At 47.4% G+C, this 19,272-nt stretch overlaps 1 protein-coding gene and 1 pseudogene across 1 annotated transcript; both read right to left on the bottom strand.

Annotated features, from left to right (window-relative positions):
• Nucleotides 1-1,225: 1,225 nt before the first annotated feature.
• On the bottom strand, nt 1,226-1,691 carry LOC123114553 (protein P21-like; annotated as a pseudogene).
• A 1,460-nt stretch (nt 1,692-3,151) lies between these two features.
• Nucleotides 3,152-4,138, bottom strand: LOC123115457 (alpha-amylase/trypsin inhibitor-like). Its single transcript, XM_044536612.1, has one exon. It carries the CDS (start codon nt 4,052-4,054, stop codon nt 3,344-3,346), a length of 711 nt encoding a protein of 236 aa, XP_044392547.1. The 5' UTR covers nt 4,055-4,138; the 3' UTR covers nt 3,152-3,343.
• Between the last annotated feature and the right edge of the window lie 15,134 nt (nt 4,139-19,272).

The raw sequence follows: 19,272 nt of genomic DNA, 5'->3' as shown, positions 1-19,272 counted from the left end.
TTATATTTCTGTTTGCTTGTTCTTCCTTCCCCTTTTCTTTTGCATTTTCCTTTTCTTCTCTTAGGTAGAAAATTTTGAAAAATGTTAATGTATTTTAAGAAGTGTTCACAATATTATAAATGTTTACATATAAATTTTAAAAATGTTTACCATTCAAATTTTGTTCATATATTTCTAAACTATTTGGAAAATACAATGAACATTCACGTTTTAAAAATGTTTGGGAAATTCTAAAAAAATTAAGATTCCAAAATGTATTCATGTCTCTGAAAAAATGTTTGAGTTTAAGAAATAGGTAAAAAAATTACAAAATGTTTATGGCTTTCCAAAAGTTGTTGTATTTTTCCCCAAAAATGACCACTACAGTACCATGCTAGAACATTACTTCTTCTCAAACTTAACATATGTCGTTTTTTAACGTTGTCATGGACTCTACAAACGTATTGGAGAAGGTTATAGCGGGAGTAGTTGCTACATTGCATTGCTGCAGTGCTTTTTTGAGGGGTATCACCAGGTTTTTATTAACTCAAAACAACGTTTGGGATACAAGCGATTTCAGGTGGGTATGTAACCCACAGGTGGCACCCCAAATCTAGCCATAAAGCAGCTTTTGCTAGGCAGAGAGCTCCTTCATGTGATTCTCTCATCTCATGCTTTACCCCTAGCATCTTCAAAGGACGACATATTTGCTTTAATATCCTTTATTTATGGTCATTGAACTTGGTCCTGCATTCAGATTATTAATCAGTGTTTAGGCACTGCAGCAGTACTTTATTTATGGGCCGGTGGCCCAGCTCGCTACTGTTAGACACCTGTTAGACACGGCGAGCGTCACATAAGATGTCTCGTAGACAAACCGAGGCAACGAGCGTTATATAGGAAATACGAGATTCATGGTTAGCTACTATCTTCAGAAAAGGCAACTAAACTTGGGTAGGCCCTAGGCCTATAGCCAATGCCTTGTTTCATATACTCCCTCCGATTTATATTAATTGTTGCTGATTTAACATGGATTAAAGAAAGAAGTATGTTCGTCCTCGAAACAAAGAACTTGACTATTCTATCCTCATAAAAGAAATAAAATGTTGTCAAACAAATTTTCTCAATAAAGTTTTTCAATAGAATTTTTTTGTGGAATCATCAGTCATCATTATTTCCATTATTACATTGGAAACGCTATTACATTACATACTCAACAGTCGAATTAAATTGAATCCAATTGCCTCTATGGGCAGAAGGTGACTTGGTAGTCTGATCGGACGTGGCAGGTGAAGGTGCTGCTCTTCTCGTAGGCGTAGCTGTAGGCGTCCGGAAAGTGCCCCTTGAAGAAGCGCGAGTAGTCCGTCGGCCCACAGGTCGACGGCGTAAGCGGCGGCGTGCAGCAGTACTGGGGGGTGCCGAACTTGATGCACGCACTCACATAGCCTCTGTCCACCTTCAGCTCCGACAGCTTATCACGTGACAGCTGCTGCCGACAGGCCCAAAGCTCATGGGCACGTTGAATCCGTCGATGAGGGAGATGTCACCAAAGTCAGGGCTGCCGCCCTTACCCAGCGTGTACTCAGCTTCGCGAGTGGCTTCCCACCGGTGGCACAGGACAGCACGCCACCGCAATTGCCCGTGGTGCACGACCCGCGGCCGCTGGCATCGATGTTGCAGCCGGTGCGCCCCCAAATCCATCCAGACACCATGCCCGGGAGGATTTGAATGTGGAAAATTTTACGGTATATCATACTACTCAACGTAATGGGTAGTATTTAGTTAATCGAATGGTCAGCATGAGACCGTCAGATTTTGGCTTAATCTAATGGTTAATCTAATGGTCCCCAATGCCGGCCATCCATCGCTTGCAAAATAATCATCCAGCCGCCGCCCCATGTTCTTGGCCATCCAGACGCTGCGTGCAGGCTGGCAGCCTGGCACCCTTTGAAAGTCCTCCATCCCAACTCCTCCCAGCGCACTGTCATCCCAACGCTGCCAAAAGTCAGAGCCTAGGCTGCTTGCATGCCGCCGGCGGCGGCAGGAATTTAGTTAATTAGCTAGCTTTTGTTTTTATTTTGAAAAGAATGGACATGGCGTGATGTCAATAATAGAGTTCGATGGAGTTGAATACTTACCATAGTATGGCCTCGTATTCTAGTGTCTGCATGGTCATTCATGGGACGGGCTGGACAAGGCCGGGGCCATGCGGTCCAAGCAAAGTCTGTCATCTCTATGTCATGTCAGCGACCAGTTGTAGATCCCGGAGGCTCGACCAGAAAACCAAAAACCAGGCAATCTAGCCGCGGACGACGGCCAGCAAGGCGAGGCGATGAAGAGGGCATGCGGCCGGGGCGACGCACTCGCCTTCGTCGTCTTCGTTAGGTGTCCCACTCAAAATCATGTAGGTTCGAGGGTAACACGAAAGGCATGACAACTCGCTGCTGCCGACGGTGTCAATATGTTATCGAAAGTGACCCTGAGCCACCTGCTTAAGTGGCCAATGAATGATATAGAGGAGATTTCCCAAGGATATGCCGGCACCGGAGACGTAGTGCCAGCTAATCCACACTCAGGGGAGAAGAATGCACGTGACAGTTGCAGACAATCTGCAGACAAACCACCTATGCATGTTGTCATCCCCGAAGGGCGGAAAATGAACATGTATAAGCCTGGGGACTACTTCTATCAGATTCTATGTTGGAGACCCTCTCGATTGATCTTCAAATTCTACACGCCCATGTGGTAGATAAATCAAAAATTGTCAACATGGATACACGGCCAAGGTGATAGAAGGTTATAGTTTTGTCCCAGAGTCTCTGGCCGACAGAATTGATTTGGCCTTTCATGAGGTCATCTATGCAAATATTTTCTCCACCAGTGCAGTCTCTCCAGAGTTAATGAGGATCTGGGTACTTCATCCAGCTACAGATCCCCTACTCCCGCATGGTAAAGTGTCCTTATCTAATCCTTTTTACATGTACTGCCACAACCTGGAAACCACAGAAGTTCAGGAGGTCATCTCAAACTACATGTTCTCTTTCACATATCCCCGTTCTTTATTGTCAATCATCCACATGCGGACACCTTTCTAGTGCCATACTGCAAAGTAAGTCATTAACGTTCACTAATTTATTTTGAAACATATAAATGGCCTTTTGGTTTGATCTCATCAATGCTAATTTCTTTATTTTTTCGCTTCCATTTCATTTATTGCCATACTGCAAAGAAATTACACTTCCATTTCATTTATACATTTATTCGCTGAATGGCACGCACCAGCCACACACGCACGCACGCACACACAGAAATGATCGATGATCATAATAAGTCAGGAAGACTACAAGGAAAAAACGTCATCTACTTACTGATCCATGTGTAAATCATTTCGTGCGGGGCAGAGAACGATCTGGTAGTTGGTTCCGGCGGGGCAGGTGAAGGTGCTGGTCTGGTCGTCCTTGGCGTAGCTGTAGGCGTCGGGGCACTTGCCCTTGAAGAACCTCGAGTAGTTCGTCGGCGGGCAGTTGTGCTCGAACTGGCCACGGCAGCAGTACGTGTCGCCGCCGAACTTGCCGCACGCGCTCGCGCACCCTCCGGGCACCTTCAGCTCTGGCAGGCATTCCCTGGTGATGTCCACGGCGCAGGTCGCCGCACGGCACGGCGCGCCGCCGACGGGCTGGAAGCTCATGGGCGTATTGAAGCCGTCGATGACGGACAGGTCGAAGAAGTCCCGGCTCCCGCCCCGCCCCAGCGTGTACTCGGCCAGCGTGGTGGGCTGCTGGCCGGACACGCTGCAAGCCAGCGCGCCGCCGCAGTCGCCCGTGATGCACCGGCCCCGGCCGCTGCCGTCGAAGGTGCATCCGGTGCGCGGCCACACCCTGGCGCCCGCTGTGCCGGCGGGCATGTTGAGCTGCCACGACTTGCCCGGGTCGAGACGCGCGCCGCCGCCTGGGAGCGCGCCCGGCCACACCGTGTAGGAGCACCGGTTCACCACCGTGATGGTGGCCGCATCTGTGGCGACGGTGACGGCAAGGACGAGGGCGATGATGAGGTGGAGGACGCGAGTGGACGCCATGGATGATGCCGCTCTTGGTATTCTTGGACGAGTTTGTGATGGTAGTGTGCGTGCAGCGGTGGTGAATTGTGGCTTGCTGCTCTCGCCCGCGGTGGATGTATTTATAGCCGCAATGCTGCCTGTTGCTACTATAGTCCAAAGCAAGCTGGCTCGACGTTTTCTTCGGCCGCGTTTGGCAGCATGCAATATGATGGTTCTAGAATCCAAATTGTGCCACCTCATGTATGCTTACTTGCAGCAGTGTACAATGCACCACATGTGAGTCCAATGTTTGAACAGATATATCACTTCTTACTAGTAGAGGTCTAATGAAGGGACGATCAAAATGAAGACTTTTTTTTTTTGCGGGAAGAAACCATATATTACTCATTCAAAAGGTCCTTATAATCATCTTGCACCAAACCCAGGACACTCGGAGGGCCTGATCGTAGCCACGTCACAGTTCTTTGGCTAACTCTAGCAAAATTGGCTAAACAATAAAAAAAAAGGGCAGCCCCAGTGCATGTAGCTCCCGCTTGCGCAGGGTCTGGGGAAGGGTCCGACAACTTTGGGTCTATTGTACGCAGCCTTTCCCTACATTTCTGCAAGAGGCTGTTTCCAGAACTTGAACCCGTGACCTCATGGTCACAAGGCAGCGGCTTTACCACTGCGCCAAGGCTCCCCTTCAAAATTGGCTAAACAATCACTAGCTTTATTTTGGCTACGGGAAACAAGAGTAATACGCGTCTCTCTCAAAGTTCTAAGATGCTTGATTTCATTGACTATGGAAGCATACACTGATCTGTCAACTCCCTCCTCCTGGATCATGGAAACAGCCACGCCCGAGTCCATCTCCACAACAATGGGTGCTTCACTTCTTTGTAATGACAATGACAGTCCTTCCATGCATGCATTAAGCTCCGACTCCAGCGCGTCCCGGCAAGAAAACAGCTGCCTACATGCAGTGAAGATAATACCACCCACCTCGTCTCGCAGGATCATACCTGAACCTGCAGAACCCCCGCCGTCATAAGAACCATCGGTATTCAGTTTTGCCCATCCTTGCTGGGGCGGAACCCACTTCAACTCTGGCTCTGTGGTACAAGTTCGAGGGGGTTTAGCAAAGATTACACAACTCGCCTTGCCCTTCCGGGGGTCCATATCACCATTTATTTTGGTGGCAATGAGCGACTCCAAATAGCTCTGAAGAAACCTGCATGATGCACTCACAGGCGGGGGAGGTTTATGATGCACCACCTCATTACGCACATACCAACACCTCCAGAACGTAAATAGTAGCATGCTGCACGTGGTTTGGTCCAGCTCCTCCAGGAGCTGGAATAACCATTCCTTGCCTGTGTGCAGAATCGTTCCAAGTGCTGGCAACTTCCACACCTCTGACATGGCCTCATATAATTGACGAGCCAGCGGGCACCGAAGAACCGGGTGGAAATTATCCTCGGTTTCCATAGCACAGATTGGACACAGACTTGAAACTTCTAGTCCTCTTCTTTGTTTGTTTTTCCACGTTGGGAGACTGTTGTACATAATCGCCATGCAAAATTCTGAACTTTGGGAGGAACCCCAGCAGACCATACCAATTTCCATAGAGATCTATCACCGTCTGGGTTGCTACTCGAAGAAACAACATTATTTCTGTGTTCCTCCTGGAAGGCCATATCATAGGCCGATTTTACAGAGAACTGACCGTGACGCCCTGGCCCCCATGCTATCACGTCCTCCTCCTTTCTTGGTGACGCTCGAATCTTCAGAATTTCTGTGACATCAGCTGCAACGAAATACTTCACCAATTGATCATACTTCCAGGAACCATTATCATACGAAAGATCAGCCACAAAACGGACACGACATCGACCTTGTGGAGAGATCGGCTTAAAAGAGAAAGGCCGGGGGATCCAATTATCTCTCCAAATTCTAATACTGTTACCATTCCCGACCCTCCATAGCAAACCTTTTTTCAGCAAGTCCAGTCCATGGCTTATAGCCTGCCATGAGGATGAGGCGTTCCCGAAAAGACAGTGTCTTCCAACTTCCCGTTTGGATAGTAACGTGCTTTAAGAACTCTTGCGCATAGACTGACCGGCCTGGTGATCAATCTCCAAGCTTGACGTGAGAGCGGTGCTTGGTTGAAAATACGGAGATCTCGGAATCCAACTCCTCCTCTTGATTTAGGCTGGAGGAGATAGTCCCACCCTCTCCAATGCACTTTCCTCTTGCCTTTCTCTCAGCCCCAATAAAAATTCCTGATCATCCTTGTAAGCTCATCACACAAGGAGAGCGGTAATTTGAAAACCCCCATCACATATGTTGGCAATGCTTGGGCTACCGATTTGATAAGTACCTCTCTACCCGGCTGTGCTAGATGTCCATCCCCCCATTGTATTAGACGTTTTGTTAAACTCATTTGCAAGTTCTGAAATTTACCCTTGGACATGCGACCCTCTGGCGTAGGAAGACCCAAGTACCTTTCCTCAAAAAGTGTGCTGGTCACCTGGAGGGTATTACTGACCAGATTCTGGACTGGTTCCGGGCATGAATCACCAAAAAACAGGGAGCATTTGTTATAATTCAAGAGTTGACCAGTAGCTGCACTATACATATCCAGTGCCTTCCTCACATGTAGGGATTGTTCTTGAGATGCTTCAAAGAACAAAAGAGTGTCATCCGCAAACAAGAGATGTGAGATACCCGGCGCTCTTCTGCATATCCTAACCGGTGTGATGACACCAGCTGATACTTGCTGGTTTAAGACCGCGGAAAGGCCATCCGCCACAAACAAGAACAAGAACGGTGATAAAGGGTCACCTTGCCGAAGCCCACGCGTCGGTGCAAACGAATCCAAGAGGGTCCCATTTAATTTAACAGAGTATCTAACCGATGTGACACACGCCATAATCCAGTCCACCCACCGGTCTGAGAAGCCCATCTTTTGCATCATTTGCTTCAAGAAGCCCCAATCCACTCTATCATATGCTTTGGAGAGGTCTACCTTGTAAGCACAAAAACTCTTCGAAGGGTCCTTTTCCTGTTTGATATAATGGATACATTCAAAAGCCACTAGTGCATTATCCGTGATCATCCTCCCCGGAATGAAAGCACTCTGTTCAGGTGAAATAAGATCATCCAACAACGGGCGTAGCCGGTTGACTAAACACTTTGAAATCACCTTGTATGTTACATTGCAAAGACTTATGGGCCTGAAATCAGAAATCTTAATAGGGTTAGAAATTTTTGGGATGAGCACAATTGACGTATCATTCACCCCCTCTAGTATTACACCCGTGGAAAAAAAATCCTTTACTGCAGCTAGGATACTCTCCTTCAACACACTCCAATTGCGCTGAAAAAACTGGGCAGGGAAGCCATCCGGACCCGGAGACTTCAAAGGACCAATAAACAGGGCATCTGATATCTCCTTGTCACTGAACGGCGCACAAAGCTTGACATTATCCTCTGTTGTCACCACTCGAGCGAACAGATCCACAACAGTCGATGATACAATATTCGGATCAGATTTGTAGATGTTGTGAAAATACTCATTCGCAATGCGCCCCATTGATGCCATATCCGAGTGGATCACACCAATGCTGTCAGACAACTCCTTAATCTTATTCTTCCTGGCCCTCCACACTGCCTTGCTCTGAAAGTACCTTGTATTTCTATCCCCCTCCTTGAGTCAAGTAATTCGAGACCTTTGCAACCACATCATCTCCTCCTGGTATAACAATTCATTCATTTTGTCAGTTACAACTCTATTATCCTGCCTGTCAGCTTTCATATTCATAAGCTCCTCCAATTGCGTGCGAGACTTTGCTAGCTCCCTCGTAACATTACCAAATTTCTTGCTCCACGAACGTAATGCTGACATTGTTTTAGAGAGAGCTTGCTGTAAGTCAGCCATGCTACTAACTGAACCAACTGAGTCCCACACGCTTTTTACCACCTCTGGCAACACCGGATCCCTCTCCCAAAATAGTTCGTACCGATGAGCGCCCCCACCCCATGGTGTTTTCTCCTCCTCTCCTTTAAGCACTACAACCACATGATCAGAACATGGTGATGGGACATGTTTAACCAGGGCAAAGGGAAACATGTTTCTCCATGCATTACATGCTACAGCCCGATCCAACCTGACCTTCACGTTTCCGTTACCGCTGCGCTTGTTATCATATGTAAACGGCACCCCAAAGAAGCCCAAATCCACCAACTCGCACACCTCCAGAGTATCTCTAAACGCCAACATTTGTGGTTCTGGTCTTGGGGTAACCGAGAGATGTTCAAAACTCCAAAGTGCTTCATTAAAATCACCTATTACAAGCCACGGAAGATCACAAGTATTCTTCAAACCCTGAAGCTTTGCCCACATGAGATGTCGATTTTCCGTGCGAGGTTCACCGTACACACAAGTAACTCTCCATTGGCTTCCACCCTCATGCAACCTCATAACCGCATCAATATACCTTTCATCTTTTTCAACCACCCCCACAACACAAGACTCATGCTAGTAGAGGGCCAGACCCCCACTCATACCATTGCTATCCACCCCCTCAAAGCCCTTGAGGTCCAATCTTGCCCGGATCCTCCTCATCTTACTAGCCTTTTGTCTAGTTTCACACAAAAAGATAAAGTTGGGGGAATGCGACTGGGATAACGTCGCCAACTCACGAACTGTCCGGGTATTCCCCCCTCCCCTGCAGTTCCAGCTTAAGAAATTCATTGGACTCGGCGGTCCTCACACACGGAGGCCGCCACATTCATCTTGTCACTTAACCAGGGCCGGCCCATAGGCCGGGCAAACGGGGCGCCCGCCCTGGGCCCCCGGCAGGCAGGGGCCCCAGCCCAGGTATTATTTCCTCTATTGGACTAGGAAGCCCAGAAAAACAGCGAGAGTACAGAGGGCCCGTTCAGCGTCGCTCTTTCCCGTGCTTCTCGACTCCTCTACCCAAAATCCCATACTCTGAAAACATCGCCCCCGTTCCCGAGCGTCTCCGATTCCTAGATCGCCGCCGTTCCGAGCGTCTCCAATTCCTAGATCGCAGCCGACCATTAATGGGGACTAAAGGCACAAATCGGCTCTCCTTCCTTCTTTTATGTTCTGCTCGTTCCCCATCAGCTAGATATTGGAGACTTGGAGACAGTACGTGTTCTTCTTTTCCTCCTCCCCATAATCCTGTTCCTCCTTTCAATTAAGTAGACGTGCCCTCTAACGACTCCACATCTCTTCTTCTTATTTTATACTCTTCAGACTTCAGTGGATCTAAGTGTGAGTGCTCGGCAGTCAGGAGATTAGGGGAGCTCCTGAACTGGAGAAGGGGGGCAAATTATTCAGTTCATGGTGTTGTGTTCTCGTTCGTGCTGACTTCAACCTGCGGATCTGCTGATTTGGCCACCTACATCCATATTCAGGTGCTTTTGTTCCCTGTTTTAATCATTTTATGCTGCTTGTTCTTGTTTATTGACATGTCCTCTAGAAAGTATTTATCTGGTAGTAACAAAAGGAAGAGAAAAGAGCAAATAGATGAAGAGGTAAAATCCCTAAAAGGATCACTTGACAAATTTTCCAGACCTGGTAGTTCTTCTAGAGATCCCCTAGAATCAATTGGCCATAGCAAGTGTTGAAGAACAACCAGCTGAGAAATGAAGTCTCCATTAAAATTTAGGAGTACAAGCTATTGTGGAAAGCGAGCTTTTGCCAAACTACATCATTTCATTGGTTCACTTGATTGATAAATAAATTGTACTGTCAGTTTTAGAGTCCAAATTGAGAAGCTATGTACTGGATATTACTTTGCTTTTGAAATATAAAATATTTTGAGCTTTTAGTAAACAGGGGGCCCTTATTGCTGTCTTGCCCCTGGGCCCCATATATCTATGGGCCGGCCCTGCACTTAACACTTCACTTCCTTCACCCCCTGCTTCCTCCTCTTAACTATTGGGACTTTTCTCGGGGTATGAGCACCCCCATCTACTTGACTTCCTGCCCCACCGCCATTTTCAATCATCAAAACAACATTCGACACTATGCCGCCAGGGTTTTGTACTGCCTGCCCACTCCCGTCCACCATACCATCATCAGCAATTAGCCTCTTACGAACCCTCCCTCCTTCATCATCAACATGCAAATTATTGTCTTCCGAATGGGCACGATTTTCATTGGCAAGACCTTCTTCCCGCCCTCTCCCACCACTATTAAACCTCACGCTACCTCCATCCCCTCGTCCCCCAGCGCCGCCTCTTCTCCCCCCACGCCCAGCACTCCCTGCAGCAAAGCTCCCGCCCCTCACACTAGATCTACCTCCTCTGCCTGCACCTCCTCCTCCTCCTCCCGGTTCATTATTCCAGTGAAGCCAGTCCCCCCCATTCGCACGAGTTAGGCAGGTGGATGCCATCACCACACTCCTCAACTACATGACTCATGCAGCCACATAAGAAACAGAAGTCGTGGAGTTTCTCATAGCTAACCAGGTATTTCTTCCTTTCCTTTAAAGTGACCGGCACAAATCTCACAAGAGGCTTATTCACATTGACAAACACTTTCAACCGTAGATGGCTCGATGGGTTTATCTTTCCTTCATTCACCATAACCATAAATGGTGGTTCTCCAACCTTCTTAGCAACCTTTTCTGCAAGCTCCTTCTTCCTTGTCAGCCCATCCGGAAGGCCTTTAATCCTTGCCCAGAGCGGGTACATGTCCAGAGAATACTCAGCTACGCTTGTGAATCCATCATACTCCACCAAAACTACCGGATCCCTACGAAATTGCCACGGCCCCCCTCCATCACGCGTTTCCAATCTCCCAAGCAATGGCACTGTGCAAGGAACAAGTTCGGACCTTTGATGTTAAACGTGATCCCTTGGGCGCAAGCCCACGCGTTCCTCATCGAGTTCAATAGCGCCGAGTGGCTGAACGGCCGCATGGTATGAACCCTAAACAGCGCTAACCACCTCACATCCCTGATCAACTCCTCCACCTCTCTAGATAGGTCCAAATCCTCCTCTTCTTCACCATGTAAGTTTAGCCCTTCAAACGCATCCTCCAGAGCCGGATCTGGACCATAATGATCCCATGCTTCCTCTTCATCCTCCTCCTCATCTGGCATGGCATGGTCCGCCGACATATCCTCCTGTCCCCCATGGCGTGGTCCGCCGACATATCCTCCTGTCCCCCCTTAAAGTTCTGACTCGTGCTTCCCAAACCTCCCGCTCCATCAACTATCTTCTCTTCCTCCAACCGTGCTGCCGCCTTTCCTCCCGACTGCCTCCTTCCTCCTTCCAACCGTACCAGATCCGCCATGCGTAGCGAACCCCCTCGGACGAGCGAAACGATCCCGCCGTAGAGCTGCAGGTCATGCGGTGTTTGGCTCTCGTGGACTCTGGCGGCGCTGCCAGAGGATAGGTAGACCCTAGGAGAAAACCCTAGGGGAAAAGTTATCTCAAACCCAAAAAAAATGAAGACTTATGGGTGAAGTCTTTTTGGCTATCGGATCATCTGTTATGCTCCATAACCTAGGACGTGTTTGGTTACCTGCATCAATTTTCAGAGATTGCATAAAAAAAGGACAAGGCTGAGTTGAGGCAGGCTGGGACGGATTCAAGGGGGGGCGAGGGGGGAGGGGGGGGGGCGAGACCCCCCCTAACGATCGCATCTCCCTGTTAATAGGGAGTAGTTGTTCGCTAATTTTTTTGCTAGCCAACCGTCTGCCACTTCCTTCGCCCCCCCCCCCCCCCCCCCCCCTCTCTGTGTCCTTCGTGAAGCCTCAAGTCAACCCATGTTTTTTTTTGAGAAATTAAGTGAACCCATGTACACGACGCAGTTTAGCAGCCTATATAGAGGCCCAAAACAAGCAGCCACAGGTCGTATACAATTAGGAGGCTACCAGCACGCAGCCCATCCCCAAGTAGAGGAGGACAAACAGGTTAATTAGCAGGCTAGCAGCCCACCTACGCGTCCACGCACAAACGGGTCGCTATCCCTTCATTTCCCAACCGCATGCTCCGATCGAAATTCACATCTGCCGCCTGCCGTAGCGCCGCTGCCTGCTATCAGATCTTTGCGCGACTCCGTCACATCGCCATCAAGAAAAGCGGTGAAGGGACGGCCGTGGGCGAGCGTCGATCCATGGGCACTTTGCCGGTAGCCGGTAGGCCGACCGCACGGACGAGCGGCAACAGAACGAGTATACAAGGTATTTTGAGCAATACATTCAAGCCCTAATTAGGTTAGCATGTGATTTCAGAACCATATCGAACTGCAATATATAATTGTAAAAACTACAATCATTGAGAAGGAATTAACGGCCAGGTTTAGCTCTGAAGAAATTGTTGATTTCGTGCTCACAAAGCTGACTTCAAATTAGTAGATATGTGTATTTTTATCAAAATTAAGTGGCGCAATATCTCGATGTTACAGCAGCAGGGGCACCCCGCTAAACATATAGTGTGCAATTTAGCGCCATTTAGCGTGCTATGGCCCCTGATACATATATTTACTATTTAGATCTCATGATATTTACTACAGTATGTGCTTATGTATTCTATGATTTTCATCCTTCCAGTTCTCGCCCCCCCCCCCCCCCCCCCCCTATCTCATTTATCTGGCTCCGTCCCTGGAGGCAGGTTGAGGAAAAATATAGAAAAATATGATATTTGCATGTTATTTGATTGCCTGTATATATGGTCTCTGCATTGTGAAACCAAGTTTCACCTGATGTTTGGTTGCATACAGTCTGGCGATTAGGAGTTAACAACTACACTTAAACCGAGGCGTCCATGCATAGGCTGCTATAGGCTGGTTTGGTGGTGTGTCTAAATCCAGGCCAGCTAGCCTGCCTAGACATTTTCCACGGCGGCGTCTGCATCATGACGCAATTAATATGATTACAATGTAGGGTGCTAGAAGGCTAGAATCAGTGAATCACTGGTACTCCCTCCGTCTAGGTGTGTATGTCACCTTACGAAAACCAAATAAACTCAAACACTTAGGCACGGTACATTAACTCCCTCCTAGTTTCTTGTTTCATGACAAATCAGTGATCGGGTCTTCAGTCTCCCTGACGGGTTAGAGCGTCTAAGTGTCGGACAACCCGGCCATTTAAGCAGGCTTTGTGGGGTCCGGTTAGGTCAACCTTTTCTTCCCTCTCCTATCCTGTCAGTGTTTCTGAAACTGTCCGGTCGATTTAAGGAGTCCGGATGAAGATGCTCTTAGCTAGCCCATCACCAGTGATGGGCGGTCACCCATCAGAGTAGGGTTAATCAAATTATTATAATATATTGCACAGTATATGTTATATGGTCAAACTATGCTTGTTGTTCCAAGATATACAAGTGAAAAATGCATATCTAAGATGGAGAAGGCTTCACCCACCTGGGTCCTCGATGTACGTAAAGAACCGATACGCCACCACTCCACCACTTAGACACCAACAACCACGTCCACTCCAGCGAGGCACTCGGCTATTTGTCCTCTCATAGAGACCGACCCCTGTCTCTCCAGGTTCGCTACCCACAATCGGGAGCGGGACTGGCACTAGGAACATGATCACCCATGAGATATGGTAATTTGGTGGCGAAATCCGCGATGCTCCTGGATCAACTGATGGATTCTCAGTGAGGAGGGGGGGGGGGGCAGCTTCATATCAGGAGCTCGTGCGTTCGACAGTGGATTTGAATTGACTGGAGAGGGCATCAGAAAGGGCGCGAGGGAAGCGCGGCACACCAAAGAAAACAACATAATTGCATCAGAAACTTGATCTTAAAAAAACAAAAGGTAAAAGAACAACCAAACAAGAAAAAGCCAGTAGACAAAACATCCAAAAAAATAAACAGGAAACTTGTAGACTGCATCTAATTAGTCCCGCCCATCTTTGTTCGCTCGCTCGCTTCCTTGTGCATTTGGTCGACAACGAAATCCCTATTTGCCGCTCGCTGCAGCCCAATGCCGTTGCTTCGCACAGCACAAACGATCCAGCGAGCGAACCGCTGATTGTCCGGCCCAAGCAGTTAAGATCCGTTTTATCTATTTTGTTTTGGTTATGGTTTTCTCTGGTTTTTCCTTTTATTTTATTCTTCGCTTGTTCTTCCTTTCCCTTTTCTTTTGTGTTTTCCTTTTCTTCTCTTAGGTAGAAAATTTTGAAAAATGTTAATGTATTTTAAGAAGTGTTCACAATATTATAAATTTTTTACATATAAATCTTAAAAATGTTTACCATTCAAATTTTGTTCATATATTTCTAAACTATTTGGAAAATACAATGAACATTCATGTTTTAAAAATGTTTGGGAAATTCTAATTTTTTTTTTCCAAAATTTAGTCGTGTCTCTGAAAAAATATTTGAGTTTAAGAAATAGGTAAAAAAATTAAAAAATGTTTATGGCTTTCCAAAAATTGTTCTATTTTCCCTCCAAAAATTACCACTACAGTACCATGCTAGAACACTACTTCTCAAACTTAACATATGTCCTTTTTTAACGTTGTCATGGACTCTACAAACGTATTGGAGAAGGTTATAGCAGGAGTAGTTGCTACATTGCGTTGCTGCAGTGCTTTTTTGAGGGGTATCACTAGGTTTAAATTAACTCAAAACAACGTTTGGGATACAAGCGGTTTCAGGTGGGTATGTAACCCACAGGTGGCACCCCAAATCTAGCGATAAAGCAGCTTTTGCTAGGCAGTGAGCTTCTTCATGTGATTCTCTCATCTCATGCTTTACCCCTAGTATCTTCAAAGGAGGACATATTTGCTTTAATATCCTTTATTTATGGTCATTGAACTTGGTCCTGCATTCAGATTAGGACTGTGCTAACGACCAGTCTGGTCGTTAGCAACAGATCCGCACGATTCCACCCATGTACGATCGCTCCGATTTTCCTGGCGCTACATCGATCCACCGTGTATTCTTTTTCTAGCGCAATAAAAACAATTGGTGAAAGTGGGATTCGAACCCGCTACATCTTGGTAGCCCACGGTAGCTTGCAACCACTCGGTCTAGATTGAGCCAGTGATTAGATTTAAACATTTGTTTCCTACCTATAGTACATGAAACATGCTTTTTCAGTTTTTTTCCTTCGATTTATGTACCACACAATTTTCACGGATGGATATATGATGTCTCCATGCCCCTCATGTTATACTAGTTATCTAGAATTTATCGGGGGATATTTCTACACTTATTTTAACTGAAACGAAAGTTACCGGGGTGTTCATACGTAAGTTATCAAGTGTGTGGCGTCTAAATTATCATGTTATTGGGGTATATTTTTAATAAAAAAAAATCCTTGAGTCAGAATTATCAGGGGGCTTGCGCATAAGTTATCAGGTCTGTAATGCATTAAAAAACCATGCTATAACACACGCCAATAACTGTCTATAAAGAGCATGGTAATATATACACCACGAACCTGATAACTCGCTCACAGACACTGCGGTAACTTTGGGCCCAGAGAAAAATGTTTTTTTTTGTGGGAAAAAAAGTTATCCCCCGTGCCAAAGTTATTTCCTCCCTTGCGCTGACCTTCTCTTTTAAAAACTTGGAGCAAATGGTTTCGTGAGATGTGTGAGTTACCAACCCTCTCCCCCCCCCCCCCCCACACCATCGCCAAAATTATCAGGACCGGGATACATAAGTTATCAGGTCTGCGATGTGTGAGTTACCATTCTATTGACACAAAAGGTACCGAGGGGATATATCATCAACTCCCCCCCCCCCCCCCCTCGTTGCCAAAGTTACCAGTATGGGGTGCATAAGTTATTAGGTTTGCGATGTGTGAGTTACCATGCTATTCATTCAAAAAGTTATCGAAGGTATGTTTACACTAGTTTTTTTGGTCAAAAAAGCTACCACGATATTTGTACATAAGCTACCAGGTCTACGATGTGTGAGTTACCATGTTATTGACACAAAAGCTATCGAGGGGATATTTCATCAACTCCCCCCACCCCTCCTTGGCAAAGTTACCAAGATATGGTGCATAAGTTATCAGGTATGTGATGTGTGAGTTATCATGCTATTCACACAAAAGTTCGTCAACTCTCCCCCTTCCTTTTGGTCGCCAAACTTATCAGGACAGGGATACATAAGTTATTGGGCCTGCAATGTGTGAGTTATCATACTATTCACAAAAAAGTTACGGGGAGATATTTAATCAACTCCTCAAAGAAAAAAGAAAAAGAAAGCAAGAGGGAATATGGTCAAATAATATGATGTGCATTCTTTTGCACAACAAATAGTCCAGCTGAGCTGGTTGGTGTGTGTTTCCCATTACCTGCTTGACATGGGTTCAAGTCCCATATTCAGCATCATTTTTATTTTGGACTAAAAATGTAACCAGGGTGTGCCAAATGGGCCAATAGCTCCTGTGCGACACATTTGAGGTGAATTGGCTTGTGTGCGACGTTGTTCCAGCGTATGGCTGTGGTGCGACACATTTGAGCAGGTAAATAGCCCACGCACGACATGGTTGTTAAACTGAACTGATGCCCTCGTAAGCTGTTGGGGGCTGGACCCACCACTTATCCATGTAAGCGCTAGACCCACCACTTATCCACCTAAGCGCGGGACCCACCACTTGTCTACTCGCGGGACCCACCTCTTCGCAGCTAGAAGAGACGAGCGCCCGTGCCCGTCCGCCCGCCGCTACCCATTCATCCCCTTTCCCCAATCTTTCTCTTCTCCGGCGACCTAGCGCAAATGTCTACCTCCTCCGCCACGCAATCAAAATGGCGACAGTATGGACCAGTGCTGCTAACAAGGTGCCCTGAATGCCCACGCCCAGACCCTCTTAAACGGTTGGTCACTAAAAGGGATGACAATGGCAATCTTGGGTGGGAATTTGTGAAATGCTTGAGCAAACCAATGGTAGGAAGGGATGGCAAGGTTAGATCTTAGTTCTTAGCCCGTTCTTTCGCTATCTTTTGCTCTGATTTTTCCATATTTTGTTTTTTCTCCTCGAATTTGTGATTTAGGGTTCATGTTGTTCTTTTCGGATCTTGAAGAAATGTTACCATTTCGAGTGGATTGATGAATATGTTGATAGGATTCAGTTTGAGGGCTACGTTGATTCGAGCGTGGCCGCAACCTGGGAGCTCAATTTGGGCGGGGTGCCGCCGATTGCTGTGGAGAATGCGGCGAGCTCGGGCGGAGGGGCAGGCAGAGTCGTGCCGATGGCGATGTATGCGCGCAATGCTGAACTGCATGCGGAGTCCGAACTGACCGAGGAACTCAAGAAGATCAAGAAACATCTAATGCAGATGATCGATTTGCAGAAGCAAACAAATATCATGGCAGGGGGGTTCTATTGTCGTATCATTGCTCTGTTTTTGTTTTATTTGTTGTTCATCCGTCATTAGAATGGGCATTTAGGCCTGTCAGGGTAGAGGAGGTGATCTGTGTGCAAGTAATGTGTCTGAATTGAAGCAGCAATTTGGAACACAAATTATTCAGTGTTCATGCTCTGTTTCCCCTGTTTTTGTTCTTCAGTTAACAGAGTACACACCCAAATTCAGTTTCTAGTAAAAAACAAAACTGGGCTGCCCAATAGATGTTGGGCCGTAAGGAGACCGGGCTCAAGGAGACCAGCCCACCCGCGCAGCGACACTAGCCCACCTCTAACTTCTGCAAATAAAATGTTACATGTTTTTACTTTGGCCTTTTTCTTGCACTAAATTTTGTGATGGGTCATTTTTTGATGCAATAAAACCAAATGTTAATTGTTTTTATGCATGTCTACGGTTCCATGAACTAAATGAGTTGCATGAAGTAAATTAGTTTGCATTTCGTAGTTGCATGTCCATAGTGGGTTTGCGGGCCCGTGGGTTTGCATGGGGCTCCTAGTTGCATGTCCATGGTTTGGCCAATATTTTGAAGATGGTGTGTGTGGTGAGATTGAGGTGTAGCAACCCGGGCTCATAGCAACCCATAGCAATACACAAATAATAAGCAAGAACAACACATAGCAATCTTCAAATAATAGCACGAAACACACAATATGTTGGGGAACGTTGCAGAAAATTAAAAAATTTCCTACGGTTTCACCAAGATCCATCTATGAGTTCATCTAAGCAACGAGTCAAGGGAGTGAGTTTGCATCTACATACCACTTGTAGATCGCGTACGGAAGCGTTAGATGGAGCGGTGATGATGGAGTCGTACTCGCTGTGATTCAGATCACCGGAGATCCTAGCGCCGAACGGACGGCACCTCCGCGTTCAACACACGTACGGTGCGTGTGACGTCTCCTCCTTCTTGATCCAGCAAGGGGGGAGGAGAGGTTGATGATGATGGCTCCAGCAGCAGCACAACGGCGTGGTGGTGGTGGAACAGCAGCACTCCGGCAGGGCTTCGCCAAGCACGTGACGGAGGAGGAAGAGGTGTAGCAGGGGGAGGGGGCGCCAGGACTTCAGGGTGTGGCTGCCCCTCTCCCCCCTCCCTTTATATAGGCCCCCAAGGGGGGGCGCCAGCCCTGGGAGATTCAATCTCGCAAGGGGGCGGCGGCCAAGGGGGGAGGAGTGCCCCCCAAGGCATGTGGTGCGCCCCCCCCCACCCTAGGGTTTCAACCCTAGGAGCAGGGGTGGGCCTAGGGGGGCGCACCAGCCCACTATGGGCTGGCTCCCCTCCCACTTCAGCCCATGGGGCCCTCCGGGATGGGTGGCCCCACCCGGTGGACCCCCGGGACCCTTTCGGTGGTCCCGGTACAATACCGGGTGACCCCGAAACTTTTCCGATGGCCGAAATACCACTTCCTATATATAATTCTTTACCTCCAGACCATTCCGAAACTCCTCGTGACGTCCAGGATCTCATCCGGGACTCCGAGCAACATTCGGTATACTACATACTTATATTCATACAACCCTAGCGTCACTGAACCTTAAGTGTGTAGACCCTACGGGTTCGGGAGACACGTAGACATGACCGAGATGGCTCTTGGGGAATAACCAACAGCGGGATCTGGATACCCATGTTGGCTCCCACATGCTCCTCGATGATCTCATCGGATGAACCGCGATGTCGAGGATTCGAACAACCCCGTATACAATTCCCTTTGTCATTCAGTACGTTACATGCCCGAGACTCAATCATCGGTATCCCAATACCTCGTTCAGTCTCGTTACCGGCAAGTCACTTTACTCGTACCGTAATGCATGATCCCGTGACCAAACACTTGGTCACTTTGAGCTCATTGTGATGATGCATTACCGAGTGGGCCCAGAGATACCTCTC

The sequence above is a fragment of the Triticum aestivum genome, chromosome 5B, assembly GCF_018294505.1.
Source record: "Triticum aestivum cultivar Chinese Spring chromosome 5B, IWGSC CS RefSeq v2.1, whole genome shotgun sequence".
Lineage (NCBI taxonomy): Eukaryota > Viridiplantae > Streptophyta > Magnoliopsida > Poales > Poaceae > Triticum > Triticum aestivum.
Note: the sequence above shows the minus strand (reverse complement) of the source record. Positions and strands in the feature narration are given on the sequence as shown.